General features: G+C 40.2%; 1 protein-coding gene across 3 annotated transcripts in view; it reads right to left on the bottom strand.

Annotated features, from left to right (window-relative positions):
• LGR5 (leucine rich repeat containing G protein-coupled receptor 5) overlaps nucleotides 1–16868 on the bottom strand; it is a 130569-nt gene that overhangs the window by 32259 nt on the left and 81442 nt on the right. For all 3 annotated transcript variants that reach the window (XM_040491423.1, XM_040491422.1, XM_040491421.1), the window contains one exon: nucleotides 12917–12988. In XM_040491423.1, the coding sequence (XP_040347357.1) occupies nucleotides 12917–12988 (72 nt within the window). The remainder of the gene's footprint in view (nucleotides 1–12916; nucleotides 12989–16868) is intronic.

Consider the following 16868-nt stretch of genomic DNA (forward strand, 5'->3'; position numbering starts at 1 on the left):
TTATTAATTTTGATATTTGGGGGCACACTGATTAATTTCTCTGAGGGTCAACGTTCATATCTGTAAAGCAGAATCATAACAGGTCACAGAATTGCCATGGGAATTAGAGAAAACATATGTGGAAGTGTTTTGTAAACAGTGAAGCACTCTACAAATTATAGGTGTTATTATTTGAGAAAAATCTTCACATTTAGGAAATGCTTCCCCTTCCTCTAAAAGTTTTTTTAACTTATCCTTTGTAATTTCAAATCTCTCTAAAGGAGACTGACATTTTGGGGGGTCATATGGGCTGGCGGGACTGCTGATTTTCCACTCACCATAATCCTTTACATGTAAATTCAGTAGCTACAGTCCATGTTTGGATTAAAGTTGTAGGTTCCCTCCCAACACAGAGAAAAGAAGATGCACACATCTTCTGTGTTAGGCCAGCAAACGTCCAAAAAGGCTCACAAGGCTCACATGGCTGAGGAAAACGAGGACATCATCTGGTGCATGAACATAATTTTCATCAAGTATGAGTCTGGGCAGTGTTACTTAGAGAACTACAACCCATGAGAAATGGTTCTGTCATGATTTTGGGGCATGTGTTGCAATAACTCCCTCTCTGGAGGGAGGGCTTGAGGTTGGAGGACTCCATAACTACCAAATGGATTCTGCTGTGCAAACTGCTTGGCCAAGGGGACTGTCCCTCGTGGATCTGGATTTGTCCCTCCTCACCAGTGGGACCTTGTCAGGATCATCCAGATTCTGACTGGCTTCAATACTCTTGAGTGTCCAAGGTAAGCACTTAGAGTCTGGATAACTAGTTTCAGAAGATTTCTGGGTTATCTACCTATGAGCAATGTCCCATTGTCTTCCAAATAATCTGCAGAATCTACATCAAAATGTTTCTCTGGGGTGGGCAGCTATACTGTCTCCTGACTGGCTACCTCATGTGCTGTGGAAAGATCGCTCTGATAGCACTGTGCAGATGGACTGGTGAGAAAGTAAGTGACCAAGGCAGTTGTAGTCATGAGGGTGAGAAAAGATGAGGGCCTGAAAGAAGTATGGAGATGGACAGGAAGGCCCGGTGGGAGAATTGCTAAATAAGTGGGCTCAACAGAATGTGGTGACTTGTCAGCTTGGCCACAGGGGGAGGCAAGAAAGCTACTGTGACTCCATGTTCCATTCTGGGCAACTGAGCGGATGGACACCATGCAAGAGCAGGGGTGAATGTCATCCAGTATTATGTAAACTAAAAATAAAACAAAACTGTATGTTACCTGTGAATGCAGTTCTATAATATCAGTGTATCCTATGTGATGAAGACTTAGAAGGTAACAGGCAAAAAAATCACTTATGTCAGGCACTGGCCAAAAAAACCCCAACTCACTTTATTGTCTTCTGTCTAAAGTTTTTTTCCATAATATTTTCATGTATAAAACCTTAGTTTTATAAGTTTTCTCTTTCAAAAGAAACATTTGGCCAATTTGTTCCATACTCCTGGAAGGAATTTTTGATTTATAAATGGCATTATTGTATGGATTATAGAAGCTATGAGATCATTCTTGCTATTGTTTTTCCAGAAAAAGGACCTTTACATAGATCTCAAATATGGTACCTTGCCAGTGTATCACACAGGCTTATATCTCTGTTTGAGAATGTCTTTGATAAGACATTAACTACAAGGAAGAAAGCGTTAGTCAAAAGATAAGCCATAGATCTTGGCTAATTCCATATCTGACATGACTGTAATGATGTCAATTATTAACATAGATGACTTGAGAAAAAAGAAGTCAAAGGTGTGAAGAATATTGCAGCTGCAGGTAGAGTATAGTTCCTGGGGATTCTTCCAGTGAACAGAATTACGAAGCGTAGCATTTTCTGGCACAAGAACAGACACTCAGATCAATGGAACAGAATAGAGAACCCAAAAATGGACCCACAAAAGTATGGCCAACTAATCTTTGACAAAGCAGGAAAGAATATTCAATGGAATAGACAGTCTCTTCAGCAAGTGGTGCTGGGAAAACTGGACAGCGACACGCAGAAGAATGAACCTGGACCACATTCTGACACCGTATGCAAAAATAAACTTAAAATAGATGAAAGACCTAAATGTAAGACAGGAAGCCATCAAAATCCTCGAAGAGAAGGCAGGGAAAACCCTCTTTGACCTTGGCCGCAGCAACTTCCTACTCAACACATCTCCGGAGGCAAGGAAAACAAAAGCAAAAATGAACTATTGGGACCTCCTTCTGCACAGTGAAGGAAACAATCAGCAAAACTAAAAGGCAACCGACGGAATGGGAGAAGATATTTGCAAACGACATATGAGATAAAGGGTTAATAAAGAATTTATCAAACTCAACACCCAAAAAACCAATAATCCAGTGAAGAAATGGGCAAAAGACATGAATAGACACATCTCCAAAGACATCCAGATGGCCAACCAACACATGAAAAAATACGCAACATCACTTATCATCAGGGAAATACAAATCAAAGCCCCAATGAGATACCACCTCACCAGTCAGAATGGCTAACATTAACAACTCAGGCAACAACAGATGTTGACGAGGATATGGAGAAAGAGGATCTCTTTGGCACTGCTGGTGGGAATGCAAACTGGTGCAGCCACTCTGGAAAACAGTATGGAGGTTCCTCAAGAAACTAAAAATAGAACTACCCTACGACCCAGCAATTGCACTACTAGGTATTTATCTACAGGATACAGGTGTGCTTTTCGAAAGGGCACATGCACCCCAATATTTATAGCAGTACTATCAACAATAGCCAAAGTATGGAAAGAACCCAAATGTCCACTGACAGATGAATGGATAAAGAAGATGTGGTATATATATATATATACAATGGAGTATTACTCAGCAATCAAAAAGAATGAAATCTTGCCATTTGCAACAACATGGATGGAACTAGAGGGTATTATGCTAAGTGAAATTAATTAGTCAGAGAAAGACAAATATATGACTTCACTCATATGAGGACTTTAAGAGACCAAACAGATGAACATAAAGGAAGGGAAGCAAAAATAATATAAAAACAGGGAGGGGACAACTTAAGGAGGGGGACAACTTAAGAGACCCTTAAATATGGAGAACAGAGGGTTACTGGAGGAGGTGTGGGAGGGGGGATGGGCTAAATGGGTAAAGGGCATTAAGGAATCTACTCCTGAAATCATTGCTGCACTATATGCTAACTTGGGTGTAAATTTAAAAAAATAGATTAAATAAAAATTAAAAAATATAAAAATAAATAAAAAATTTAAAAAATATATTAAAAAGAAGCCGAAGCATAGCATTTTCATCACTGACATTTCTATTTTATATTTGGATGAGCATTTTTTTCTTTGTAAGTTAAAAAAAATGACAAACTCACTTGTACATACATTTGTACATTTTTTGAGGCCATTTTGAATAATTCATGAATAGTCAAAAGAGCACAATCATTTAGTTCATTTATAACATTTTAAGAAATGAAAGCATTTCCCATTATTATCTTACTTTGCTATGAAATGAGAATTATGGATTTCCAAGCTTATATAGAATACAATTTGACAAGGTCTCTAAAATATTTATTACAGTGAAATTTACTGCCTGGAAATTTTATTGCACCAAAACCAGTGGATCACTGGAATTGAATTTGTCAGATCATTATAATAATACTATTGGGATACAATTTTATCTATATGAACTCTTATGGACTAAAGTAATGCTGATTTATATGAATTCTTCATAATAATGAGTCATTTTTATTGTTATTTAATATTGATGGAGTAACCACAACGTGGGATTCTACCTTTTAATGACATTTCCCATTTATATCCTAGGAAGACATTAAGTGTATGAATTTATATAATGGGAATTTCTGCTTCTACCTTTCTGTTCTTCATCTTATTCATTGGTAAACTTAATGCAAACCAGGAAGAAAAATGATCTCTTTAAACTTACTTCTGAAAAGGTAAAAAAGTTTTTTCATCTCTGCAGCTTGGGGAGAGATAAAACCGACAGGCTCACTGAAGAGCAATAATTTAGAGACTAGTCGGTTGGCTTGACTAACAGCTAGATGAAGTGCCTAACAGAACCAAACCTGTCTTTCTGGCATTATTGGAGAGTGCATGACTCCAGTGAGAAATATCTTAGAGTCAATTTACAGTATGTTGCTCCCTCTCTCAGAGGTCATTGCTGCTGTGAATTTTGTAACGAGGAGACGAGTAACACAAGCATTAACTTCTCCAGTTTCATTTTTCTCCATAGAAAACAAAGACTTTTTGGGGGGTGGGGGGGGTCAAGGGCCCCATTAGTCTCTCGGGTACCATCAGGGTTTGAAATCTGGGGGTCCTTTTTGAATCTTCCATTGCCTTCCAGCCAATCATTCACCAAGTCCTCTCCATTTATCTTTATCTCCAAAACTCTCCACTTCCACTGTCTAGTTAAGTCTCTTATCTCTTAACACCTGCATTACTGCAACAGTCTCTGAGCTGGGCCTTTCGCCTTTGATCTCTTATCTCTTCAATTAATCCTGTAGGCTGCTGCCAGATTAATCTCCCTCAAACCATGCTCTATGTCATTCCCCTGTTAGGAATCCAGGGTTCTGCCACATTACTGTCCCTTCAAACCCAAACTTCCCATCTGATATTCAAAGTTCACCATCTGCCTTCACTGGCCATGCTATTCTCCTATTTCTCTGTCCTAGTCAACTTGTCCCTATTTAGCTCCCTCCCACAGTACTTCTGAGCCTTGTATTCATAAGCATCCCCTACTTCCTGCCTATCCGAACCTCATCAACCCTCCAAGACTTAGCATTATGGTTCTTTCCCAAACCCTACACGTTAAAAAAAAATTATTAAAAAAATTTTTTTAATGTTTATTTGTTTTTGAGACAGAGAGAGACAGAGCATGAACAGGGGAGGGTCAGAGAGAGGGAGACACAGAATCTGAAACAGGCTCCAGGCTCTGAGCTGTCAGCACAGAGCCCGACTCGGGGCTCAAACTCCCAGACTGTGAGATCATGACCTGAGGAAGTTGGCTGCTTAACCGACTGAGCCACCCAGGGGCCCTTAAAAAAAAAACATTATTAAAGTATAGTTGACAGACAGTGTTATTAGGTGTGCTCACCACGGTAAGGGTAGTCACCAACAGTCACCATACTACTGTCATTATGACATTACTGATTACATTCCCTATACTGTACTTTTCATCTCTGTGACTTATTTATTTTTTAACTGCAAGTTTGCCCCTCTGCATCTCCTTCACCTACTTTGCTTATCCCCTCCCACCCCACTCCCACCTGCCCTCTGGCAACCACTAGTTTGCCTTGAGCCCTGGAATTCTTTAAGTGGAGAGTCCTCAGCTAAGACAATAGAAAGCTAAATCTTGTAGACAGACCAACTCCAAAATCCCTGAAGGAACCACTGGGGTCCAACTCTCAGTTTAGGAAGGGCAGGTAGAAAAAGCCAGGCACAGAGATAAGAGTTTGGAGCCAGAGATATCAGGGAATGTGGGCTACAGTCAAACTGGGAGAGATGAGCTGATCCCAAGCAGATGTTTAGGACATCACTTAGGGTTTGAGGCTTTAGTTCAGTTCAATAAATATTTCTGGAGTGTGCGTTTTTGCAGGTACTGTTCCTGGTGCTTGAGATTTAACAGTAAGTAAACCAGGCAGACATGAGCCTGTTTTCTAAGCGTGTTGATCCAACCTTATGCAGCATGTTTCCTAAAGTGTAGTCAGACAACCAAATCGTTACAAGGAGGTGTTAGGTGAAGGCAAATGCATGGTAGGAGGGTCTAACCTAAATTTCACTCTTTTTTGAGATCCAGATCTGGATTTCAGGCTGTCTTTGTGACATTTCTACTCAGTTGTTCCTCCACAAACACACACGTTCAAGACCAAACTCATTATCATTCACCTCCGTTGTCCCCAAACATAGCTTTTTGCCGGTGTTTCTTGTTCTCAGTGATGGGCTTCCTTAAGCACATGGTTATAAACCAGAAATTTAGGAATCATCCTGACATCTCTTACTCCATCGTTCTTCATCGATGGAGTAATTCCGGTACTCTGATAATTTCATCTAAATAGTTCTCAAATCCATTTCCCCTTCACCATCTCCACTGCCCCCATCCTGACAAAGTTCTCCTTTCTCTCCTAGCCTATTTCAGTAACACAGATCAAATCATGCCCTTCCCTGCCTTTTATCCTCCAGTGGATTCCCATTGACTTCACAATAAAGGCTAAAATCCTTGGCATGCCCCAAATGGCTTTCAAGGCGTCTGACCCCACCTATCCCACTAAGCTCTTCTTGTACTTCTTGCACAAGAAGAGCTTAGTGACACAGGACTCTTCTGCTTCAGCCACAAGGAGCTTGTTTCTGCTTCTTGATGTACTAGCTTCGCCTCCAGCCACCTCCACTACAAGGCAGTGCACAAGTAGTTCCCTCTGTCTGGAATGTTCTTCCCTCCTGTCATTGTCTGATCAACTTTCACCTTTGCAATAGGGACAAGATACTCTTTTCTCACCTATAGTTCTCTTATCAGGAAAGTGGAGGCAAATTCTACCTCCCAGGTAATGAGGGAACAGACAACCAAAAGCATAGGGAAACACTAAAAAAAGCAGACTGGCCCACACATTAATAATATTGTTCTCTTCTCTTCTTCAACTTATTTATTTCTGTCCTGCAGAAATTTCTTCTTTTTGTAAATTTCTTTCTTCTTGTAAACCTTCACAACATAGGTCTAGAAGTAAGATGTGATTCTGTCAAGCTCCTTTCCCTCACATTAGTGCATCCTGCTGTGTGCCCATTCTCTGAAGTAGATTTTGGAGGGAGGGGAGAGAGTGTGGTGGTAAAATGGGCAGATTTTGGTGCTAGGAAGACCAGAGTTCGTATCCCAGACTCACTTCTAGACTGACTCCATTACAAGCCATATGACCTTGAGAAGGTCATTTAACATCTTTGAGCTTTCTGCTTCATCATCACTAAGGAAGGGGTAATCTCAGCTCCTACCTCATGTGACTCCTCCTTGTCTGAGGATGAGTGGAATGAAGAAGGTGCTTCATAAACAGCTGCTGCTGCTTTGATAACCATGTGGGTTTAAACACCCTGGGTGTTTCTGATTTTGTCCTGGCAGTGTTCCCATGCTTTATTGCTTCTTTCTTTTTTTTTTTTTAAGTTTATTTATTTATTTTGAGAGGGAGAAGGGCAAAGAGAGAGGATGAGAGAGAGAATCCCAAGCAGGCTCCACACTGTCAGCACAGAGTCTGACTCAGGCCTCGAACTCACGAACCGTGAGATCATGACCTGAGCCGAAATCAAGAGTCGGATGCTTAACCGACTGAGCCACCCAGGCACCCCTCTTTATGTGCCTTTTTACAAACAGTGTACCTTCCATTGGTGCCATCCCTTTAGCTTCTCCGAAGAGTTTAACCCACTTCCAAAGGTAACCTTCATTTCACATCACAAGACTGAGAAAAGTGGTATTCTACTTCTCATTTATAACATCTATGTTCTCTTTTAGTTATTTACCTATCTGATGTGACTGTCACATGTATGATTTTAATCAGAGCACTGGCAGATAGCCTGATGTAAGAATGGTTTGTACATGGGGTCTTGCATTACGTATTCACATTTTTTTTCTATACATGATTCTGAGGACTGCGCTCCAATTTGAGTTCTCTCTTGCTATAGACACTGTGTAGAAAGGGCTTTACCTTTGAAAATAGTTTTCTCCTGCTGTTTAACGGGGGAGGGAGACAAGGAAAACTTCTCATAACAATGCATTGGGTGCTGGTTTGCACGTGGTTCTATGAAATGGCCTCCTAATGGTGCACTAGACAAAACCCTTGGCCTCTGGAACACCGAAGTCCACCTCCATCCCAAGACGTACCTGCTATGCTGGCACTTTGGTGAAAAAAACCAAACTAAACCAAAATTTTATTTATTGAACATGCATTTTTATTGTGTAAGCTTGTAATTTCTCTTTCTGGAGACTATTTTAGTGGGAAGAATAATGTCACTAATACTAAAACCATTGTGTGTGTGTGTGTTTAACCTCTTTGATCTTTTAATCTTATTCTCTTGGTTAGCTCACTCTACTTTTTTTGTCTCTTACACCTCCTTGTCTTTTGTTACTTCCTTCCCATTCTTTACCCAAGGTCTGAAACTGAATAGGCTCCTGGATGTTCATGGGAGAAAACTGGGGCTGGTTCTAGGCTTGCCTTATTTTCTGCCCAGCACTATGAGCCCTGCCTCTCCTCCTCATCTCTTTCTCTTACTCTCTTTGAGGACTATTATCAGCAAAACCTTACCATGAAGAGTCTGGGTGACATTATTAACATTTCACAGGGCTCAGGGGCAGAGGAGTTGGTAGCCCTGAAGCTGCTATCACAAGATGCACAGGCTGATCACGTTCCAGGCAAGAATTACATGTTCTTTTTAGGTTTTAAAACAATGTCTTACACCCTGAAGATGAACACCAATTGGTGTTCTAATTGGAGACTAGAGACAATACCAAAGATATGTCTGATTCTTTTATTTTCTATGTTCCAACCCAATTTGTTTCTCTAGTGGGAACTTGAAATGAAAACCAACATGTATTAAATAATACTCTGGTTAACTGGACAAAGATGAATATGTCATTCTCTTTGATCACCTTGAACTTCACTAATGACAGTGAGATGACTAAATGTCATTGATGACTATCAACAAATGAAGTAACGATTTTTTTTTTCCCCATAGGTCGATTTCTTAGCTACAGATACAAAGGTATGAGGTCAGGGGAGGGTTAAGTTTTGAGTTTCCATCAAATCATTGTAATCTGAACCTAGTCCTCAAATGTCTATAATGCCAAAAGTTTCTTGGTGAAATACAACTCATTGTGAATTCTGATTACATTTTCTATTCCCTTCCAAAAAAACAGAAAGGAAATTAAGTTATATTTGATTACATTACAAAAAATCCAACTGGTGTCTGGGCAGTCATTACCATGTCAGAAGCAAACGTACACATTGTACAGGGGCAGGCTCTGGGCTATTGGGGTCTGGCACATGGGCTTGACCTCTTATTCTTTAGACAAGCAATTTGTAAACATCAGGAGAGAGTTAAAAGAACACAAACGTACCTATGTGTTTTCATTATGAACAAGGCCAAATATCTTTTGTTTTTGTAAAATAAATGAAAATTACATCTCTTGAAATGTGAGTACAATTTGTTGCTTCCTCACAGCAATGTGACCAATTTTAATGTATCAAGTTTCTTAAACTATATTCAATGAAGCCAAGTCTATATGGTGGGGCAAAGTATACTGGATCTATTTCAGTACTTATCAGCCACTTGGTTGGTAGACCACTTGTCTGTGTCATAGCACAATAAAACATTTAATTTCTCAAATGTGTTGGCCATACAAATCCCCAGAGGATTTTGTTGAAATGAAGTTTTTGATCAAGTCAGAGATGAGGCCCAACATCCTGTCCTGTATATCTGGGAGGTGTTGGTGCCGTGACAAACACATTCGGATAGTAGGGTGTGCTACCCACACAGCATGTGGCCTCCTGTCTTTATCTGCCCCAGATCGTCAATAGACTTAATAGGCAGGTATGTATGAGCTGTTTCAATTAAACACAAACAATGCAATCCCAGACTTTTATTTCATATTCCGAGTACCTTTTTAGTTCACACTGGAATGCAAAGTATGGATTATGTGATTATTTCAGGTTTGAAAATAGCTCAGGGGAATATTTGCAGAACATCTGAAGAAGTGCTGCCTGACACGAGTTTTCCCAACGTTCGGTTAAGAAGCACTTAACGGTATAATGGAACCAGTTAGAAAACACTCAGAGAGTGCAGCCTTGGGCTTTGGGCCTGTCCAGATGATTCTTCTTTGCAGCCAGGGTTGAGAAATCCCCTTTGGAGATTACAAGGCCAGGCATGTAGGGCGGTGATGCACTCACAGCTCCTGTGGAGGTTGGAGTGCAGCTTAGAGAGCGAATGTGTAAGACAAGGAAAATAACAAAGTGAAGAGAAACAGTGAATTCCAGGGACAGAAAAAAAGAGGAAACATTAGAAAAAGGGCCGAGTGATAGTCTAAAAGTTGACTATAGTGCAAGAAAAGCCAAGCGACGGAGTGGAAGCCTCCCAGGTGTGGGCAGCATGGACGATGAGGCAGGTCTCATCCTCTTTGTTACTTGTACTGATACAGAAGTGGCCTGAAAGCATGGACAATGAATGGAGACCGGAAGAGGAATACATGTTTGCATTCATGTAATGCATTCATGTAATGCAATCATGTAATGATCACTAGTCTCAAAACTGATGCTTTTGGGGCGCCTGGGTGGCTCAGTTAAACTTCTGACTTTGGCTCAGGTCACGATCTCAGAGTTTGTGGGTTTGAGCCCCGTGTCAGGCTTTCTGCTGTGAGCACAGAGCCTGCTTCGGATCCTCTGTCCCCCTTTCTTTCTGCCCCTCCCCCACTTGCACGCACGCACTCTCTCAAAAATAAATAAACATTTAAAAAACAAAACAAAACCTGATGGTTTCATTTTTGGAACCGCATGAAGGAAGCGGGAGAAGTACCATTAAACATCTCCAGTCTGGGACGACGGCAAAACTTTACAAGGGTTCACTGTGGCCCAAACCCACGCACCCCGTAGGGGCTCCTTCAGCTGGTACAATACAGTGTCTGTGCGGTTGGTGGTTAGAGTCTATGTTTATAACACTTTTTGTCCAATCTTAACTCTTGTATCAAAGCAGCACAAAAAACCATGAGAAAATGTGGCGCGGTAGCACACAGTGCCAACATTCAGCGCCTCACACGGGCCTGTCTGCGCTCCGGGCAAAGGGACCGCTGGACAAACATTACACAGTCAGCCGATAAAATTCAGCATGCACCGGGGGCCGAGTATCTATCTGGATGCGATAAACATCATACTAGAAAGTTAACCCTTGGCTTTTTCACAGGGAACACATACTTATAAGGTTTCAAACACAATTGTCTTTGTGAATCAGAAACCATAAGGCAAGAGACACCTGGTGAACAGTGAATCTCCAGACGGTAAGAAACCAAATCTGAACACCTTTATCAGGGAGGCACCGCCCAGTTCAAGTGAACAAAAGATTCATGGTTTTCTCTTTCTCAAAGAGTTCACTTTGCTGGGTGTTCTGTTTGTGATCTTCTTTCAGCTGATAGGGGCTTTTGGTTACCGACTCTTATCCTTCTATCTTCTGCCTGCCTCACAGCTGTTTAAAGTTCCCATTGGCTACTGCTATTATCTCGCTTCTCAATGCGGCCACTAGACCCCGTGCCCTGACGCAGACAACCCAACTTGAGAGTGTTTTGCCTTCTGACTGCTTCTTTCCTTCAGGAAAATGCTCGTGCAACAAAGGAGGAGTGATACTGTGATGTCATTAAGGAGCCCCTGAAAATGCAACAGACCTATCGCCATGCCACAAAGGGGCCCTTGTGGGCTTGTTTATCTATAGGCTCGTGAAAACCTAGGAAGTCACTTTGTTTGACTGGACTACAAAGCTTAAAATGGTCTCAAGCACAGATTTGCTTTCATTAAAAGAACAGCCACAACAAAAAAAGATCAAAGGAGGAAAGTATCATCTTCAATCTCGTGTTTCTCCTCCTCTTGTATCACCTCAGTAAAAGGCATTAAGCAAATGCTATGTAACTATTAACTGATGGATTCTTTAAGATACTTTTCAACTAGAGTCTGCAATATTTACCTGCTTTTTAAATGCATCTCCCTCATCATTCCAGACCAGAAACCAGTATTTTGTTTGACAGATGAGGACTTTCAGTGTAAGTAAGATAGAAGCACATATTACACATGCATATATTGGAAATCATGCGATATATTGCGAGCACTTACACATTCTCAGGAGATGAAGATTTACTGACCACCTACTCACGGCACAGTCTTGCCAAACAGTCACTGTAAACACTTGCTTACAACACAAGCTCTAAAACATCCAGCTGGTGTGAAAGTTCTTTTTGTGGGAAATAACTAATTTTTACTTATTCAGAGATTCTAAGTCAATGAAGAGTAGAAACTCCTGATAGAAAATTCAGAATAAGGAACAATAACCCCAGTGCTGTGTATGTTCATGTGTCTGTATGTGTCTGTGTGTCAGTGGGATTGTTTGTGAGTATGTTTGTATGTTTGGGTGTGGTGATGGGGAAGCTGTGCAGTGAGACTTTAAGATATACCATAAGATCTTAGCTCACTGATTTGAGGACCCCTGATGTATATACAGAACCTTAAAGATTAAGTCATTTTAAAAATTCATTTAAATTCAAGTTAGTTAACATACAGTGTAGTCTTGGTTTCAGGAGTAGAACCCAGTGATTCATTGCTTACATATAACACCCAGTGCTCATCCTAACAACTGCCTTCCTTAATGCTCATCACCCATTTAGCCCCTCCTCCCCTCCAGCAACCCTCAGTTTGTTCTCTGTATTTAAGAGTCTTGTATGGCTTGCTTCTCTCTCTGTTTTCATCTTATTTTTCCTTCCCTTGACTCAGCAAAAGTTTCATTACAAGTCAGCTCAGATCATCTAGAAATGGAATAAATTGAAGATGCCAATCTTATCTAGATTTTTCTAGACACGGGGAGAAAGCATTATTTCTGATTTGAACTCAGGAACAAAATACTACAGGAGAATGCAGGACAAGATCCTGGATCCGCAAGATTCTGTCCTGTGATACCAGCATATATAAGAGGCTTTTCACTGCAGGTGCTATGATTGAGTGTCTGATCTGAAAATCTGAACTCCAACACTGGTCCCCCCCACCTCATTCACTCACAACTTATTTAGCTAGGGTCCCCAACCAAGGAGTTGATAAAAATGGTTATTTGGACATTTCATTGCTCCTTCCCATATTGGTCCTGAGAACATTTTGCAATTTTAACTGTACTTACAGGGACTGAAGGCTTCGCAAATTCTGCAGTGCTCCCGCCGGTACCTGTCTTAGGTGATTATTCTGCAGCATACTGCACATGAAAACAAATGAAGAAAAATGTTAAAGAAAGTTAACAGTAATCAATAATAACTGGCCACAGCACTGCCAGGCTCTGTTGTAAGTGTCAGGGAAACAGTAGAGCATCAGACAAAGCCTTGGCCCTTGGGGAGCTTGAATTCCTATGTGGAATGAAAGATAATTAAAAATTAATGGGTGAGTATATACCATCAGGCAAATGGTAGGTACTATGAATAAAAAACAAAATATGGATTTGGGATAGATGGATACAAGGGTTGAGATTTTTATTTTAAAGGTGGTCAGGGAAGATCTTTCTTAGGAGTTGATACTTGAGCGGAGACCAGAACGGAGTCATGGAGCAAATCCTGTGAACATCTGGGAAGAGTTTCTGAGAAGAGGGAGGAGTAAGTGCAAAGGCCCTGAGGCCAGAGCTTGCTTGATTTGTTCAAGGAGTAGCAAAGGATCACTTGTGAGGAGGAGCGAGTGAGAGCAAGAGGTTGGGAGAGACTGAAGCTGTCTCATGGAGGACTTGCAGGCCACAATGAGGCTTTATTTTAAGTGTGATAAGAAACTCTTGTTGAAGGGTTTATAGGGAAATGACATCAGTTTGTCTTCTGTATTTATAGGTCTGAATCTGTATTTTTTTTGTTTTTTTTTTGTTGTTTATTCACTTTTTTGAGATTCCACTTAGGAGTAGAATCATGGTATTTGTCTTTCCGAGTCTTATTTATTTCACTTAGATAATACTCTCTAAGTCTATCCATATGGTCTCAAATGGCAGATCTCATCCTTTTCATGGCTGCATAATATTCACACACACACACACGCATGCACGCACGCATGCACCCTTTATCCACTTCTCTATTGATGAATACTTAGGTTGCTCCCATAATTTGGCTATTGTATCTAATGCTGCAATAAACACAGGGGTGCGTGTATCTTTTTGAATTAGTATTTTTGTTATCTTTGGGTAAATACTCATAATGAAATTATTGGATCACATGGTAGTTCTATTTGTAATTTTCTGAGGAACCTCCATACTGTTTTCCATGGTGGCTATACTGTTGGCATTCCCACCAACAGTGCAAGAGGGTTCCTTTTTCTCCATTTCCTCACCAACACTTGTTTTATTTATGTTTTTAAAGGACCACTCCGAGGACTGTATAAATTAGACAAAATGGAAATATGGATAGAGCAGGAAGCTATTCAAGATCTTCTTTCTTGTGTAGCCATATTTTAATATAAATTAAATTCTTTTTGTGAAGTATTGAGCTTTTGCTTGCCTGGGTTCAAGTGTTCTTTTCAGAACATGACTACAGAACAGAAGCAGCTGGCAACAAAGAAACAAATATCTATCATTGTTAGTAGGGAAATAGCATGGAAAAAAATTCCCATTAGATTCCTCATATTTTGCTATTTTATTCATAAATATTTATAAGGCAATAATTTTGCATCCGTTCTCCCAGTATTCCGTGGTCTACGTAAGCCAAAGGCAGAAGACCTAATTTTAAGAAAGCAGCCATTTTACAGAAATGCCTCCACTTATTAGGTCACAAACCTATATCTGGATCTCTGAAACAGTTTGTCTGGTTCCTTCACCTCCACAATGGAAGTTTCTTTCCATTAGATGACTGGCTGGGGACCCAACCCTAGGTGTGTCTAACTCCAGACTCGATGCACTTTCTACGACACCTTGCAGCATTACCTTGAGGCGTATTTGGTGAATGTACAAGTTCTCAGGTTGTACGGTATATGGCATGATTAAGGTATGGGTAAGAGTATGGGTTCTCCAATCTGTCTACCCCTTCCCTGCCCCTAGCAGTGTGGCCTCAGGGAAATCGTCCAAGTTCTCAACTTCTTGGTGACCAGTGATACTGCCCACCCCCAGGGCTTACTGTTATGATCCGATGGGTGAAGGTACACAGAACAATACCTGCTGCGTGGTAAGCGTTCAATGAAGGCTGACTCTTTTTGTATGAATTGATAGACTCCTTCTCAAAGCTAACAATATAGTGGGATTGTACTGGATGTGACATTTTAATTAACCAGAAAATAAAATGGGGGAAAAAAATCCGCGCCAGTGGTTCTCAGACTTCAGGGTTCATCAGAATCCATTGGAAGGCTTGTTAAAGCACAGCCTGCTGGGCCCCACCCTCAAAGTTTCTGGTTCCGTAGGTCTGGGTAGGAGCCAGAGAACCTGCGTTTCTAGCAAACTTCCAGGTGACACTGGTGCTGCACAGTAAGGCAGCACACACTCACGCACACGCCTGTGCTATCCTAAATTGCTTCCACTGGAATATTTTCACAACTTGAGCCTGCAATGAGCTTGGAGAGAAGTCTTAAGTTAAAAAAAAATTTTTTTTAATGTTTACTTATTTCTGAGAGAGAGACACAGACAGAGCGCTAGCAGGAAAGGGGCAGAGAGAGACAGAGACACAGAATCTGAAGCAGGCTCCAGGCTCTGAGCTGTTAGCACAGAGCCCGATGTGGGGCTCGAACCCACCAGCTGTGAGATCATGACCTGAGCTGAAGTCAGACACCCACTGACTGAGCCACCCAGGTACCCTTGATAAGGCCTATGTTTTAAGTCTCTGAGAGCAAACCATCTACTCTCCCTGACCATTTGTCATTTACATGTATAATGAGAATAGAATAATATCATCTGGTAGATAAGGTGTTCGAGGATTAAAAATATGAAGGTATTTGTAATACTTTCATATGTACAAATATGAGTGTGTATACAAATAAGACACGAAAATACTTTAGAGGTCATAAAACTTAACACTTTTATCATGGCTGAGATTCTGTTTACTAAGGAATATAATTATGTCACTTGTATCCTAATAGTTTTACTGAAGTAATTTCATTATTAAACTTGAATTCAACTAACATTTCATAAATCAAGAGTGTCAAATGTATTGGTTCCTTTTTTTTTAAGTTTATTTATTTATTTTGAGAGAGAGCGAGAGAGAGAGAGAGAGCTCAACCAGGGGAGGGGCACAGAGAGAGAGAAGGAGAGAATTAATTCTAAGCAGGCTGACAGTGCAGAGCCCAAAGTGGTGCTTGATCTCATGGTTCATCAGATCATGACTGGAGCGGAAATCAAGAGTCAGACACTCAACGAACTGAGCCACCCAGGTGCCCCATTGTTCCTTATGAGAAAAGTCAAGTTTTAGGAAGATCTCACATTTCACTTATCTATTAAGGAATTGGTAAAATTATAGCTTGAATTCCATATTTTACATAATTTACTTGAGTATTAAAATTTTACATTTCTATATTATTTTATACTTTTCCAAGTAGTTTTAATATATTATAGAATTTTACCTTCACAGAAATGTTTTCTAAGTCACTCACTAATTGAGTGATAAATGTGAATGATGGTAAGATTCAGATAATAGACTTCATTGATGTCTAAACTCTGTAGGTGATATATTACTCTATAAAGTATTGAATAGTCCTATGCTTTCTAACCAAAGAGTGAAACTATTAAAATGTGGTCTTCCTAAAACAACTGGAAAATTGGAGTAGAGGATAAGAGATACTCAGATGGTTTTCCTCCATTAAACAGTGGCAAACTTTCTCCAAAGTTTTATATAACTGGTTTCAGAAAACAGAACTTATATGAACTTTGCTAATGATAAATTTTAAAGCTACTCCTGAACTACCTCCCAGCAATTTAATTTTTGAACTACTTCTACAAGTAAAATACCAAAAATATAATTTAGAAATCACTTAAGTCCTGATCTCTCCCTAAAGAACTTCTGTTTAATTACTTTTAAATGACAAAACGAGCACAAGTTATCTCCACAAGTCTCCAGTAAGTTAATTAGAAAATTCTGTTTTTGTTTAAGATATCCTAGTGGGAGACAAAATAATGAAAGGGTTTACAG

The sequence above is a fragment of the Herpailurus yagouaroundi genome, unplaced genomic scaffold (genome assembly GCF_014898765.1).
Source record: "Herpailurus yagouaroundi ecotype Mexico unplaced genomic scaffold, PumYag 182, whole genome shotgun sequence".
NCBI classification, from domain to species: Eukaryota; Metazoa; Chordata; class Mammalia; order Carnivora; family Felidae; genus Herpailurus; species Herpailurus yagouaroundi.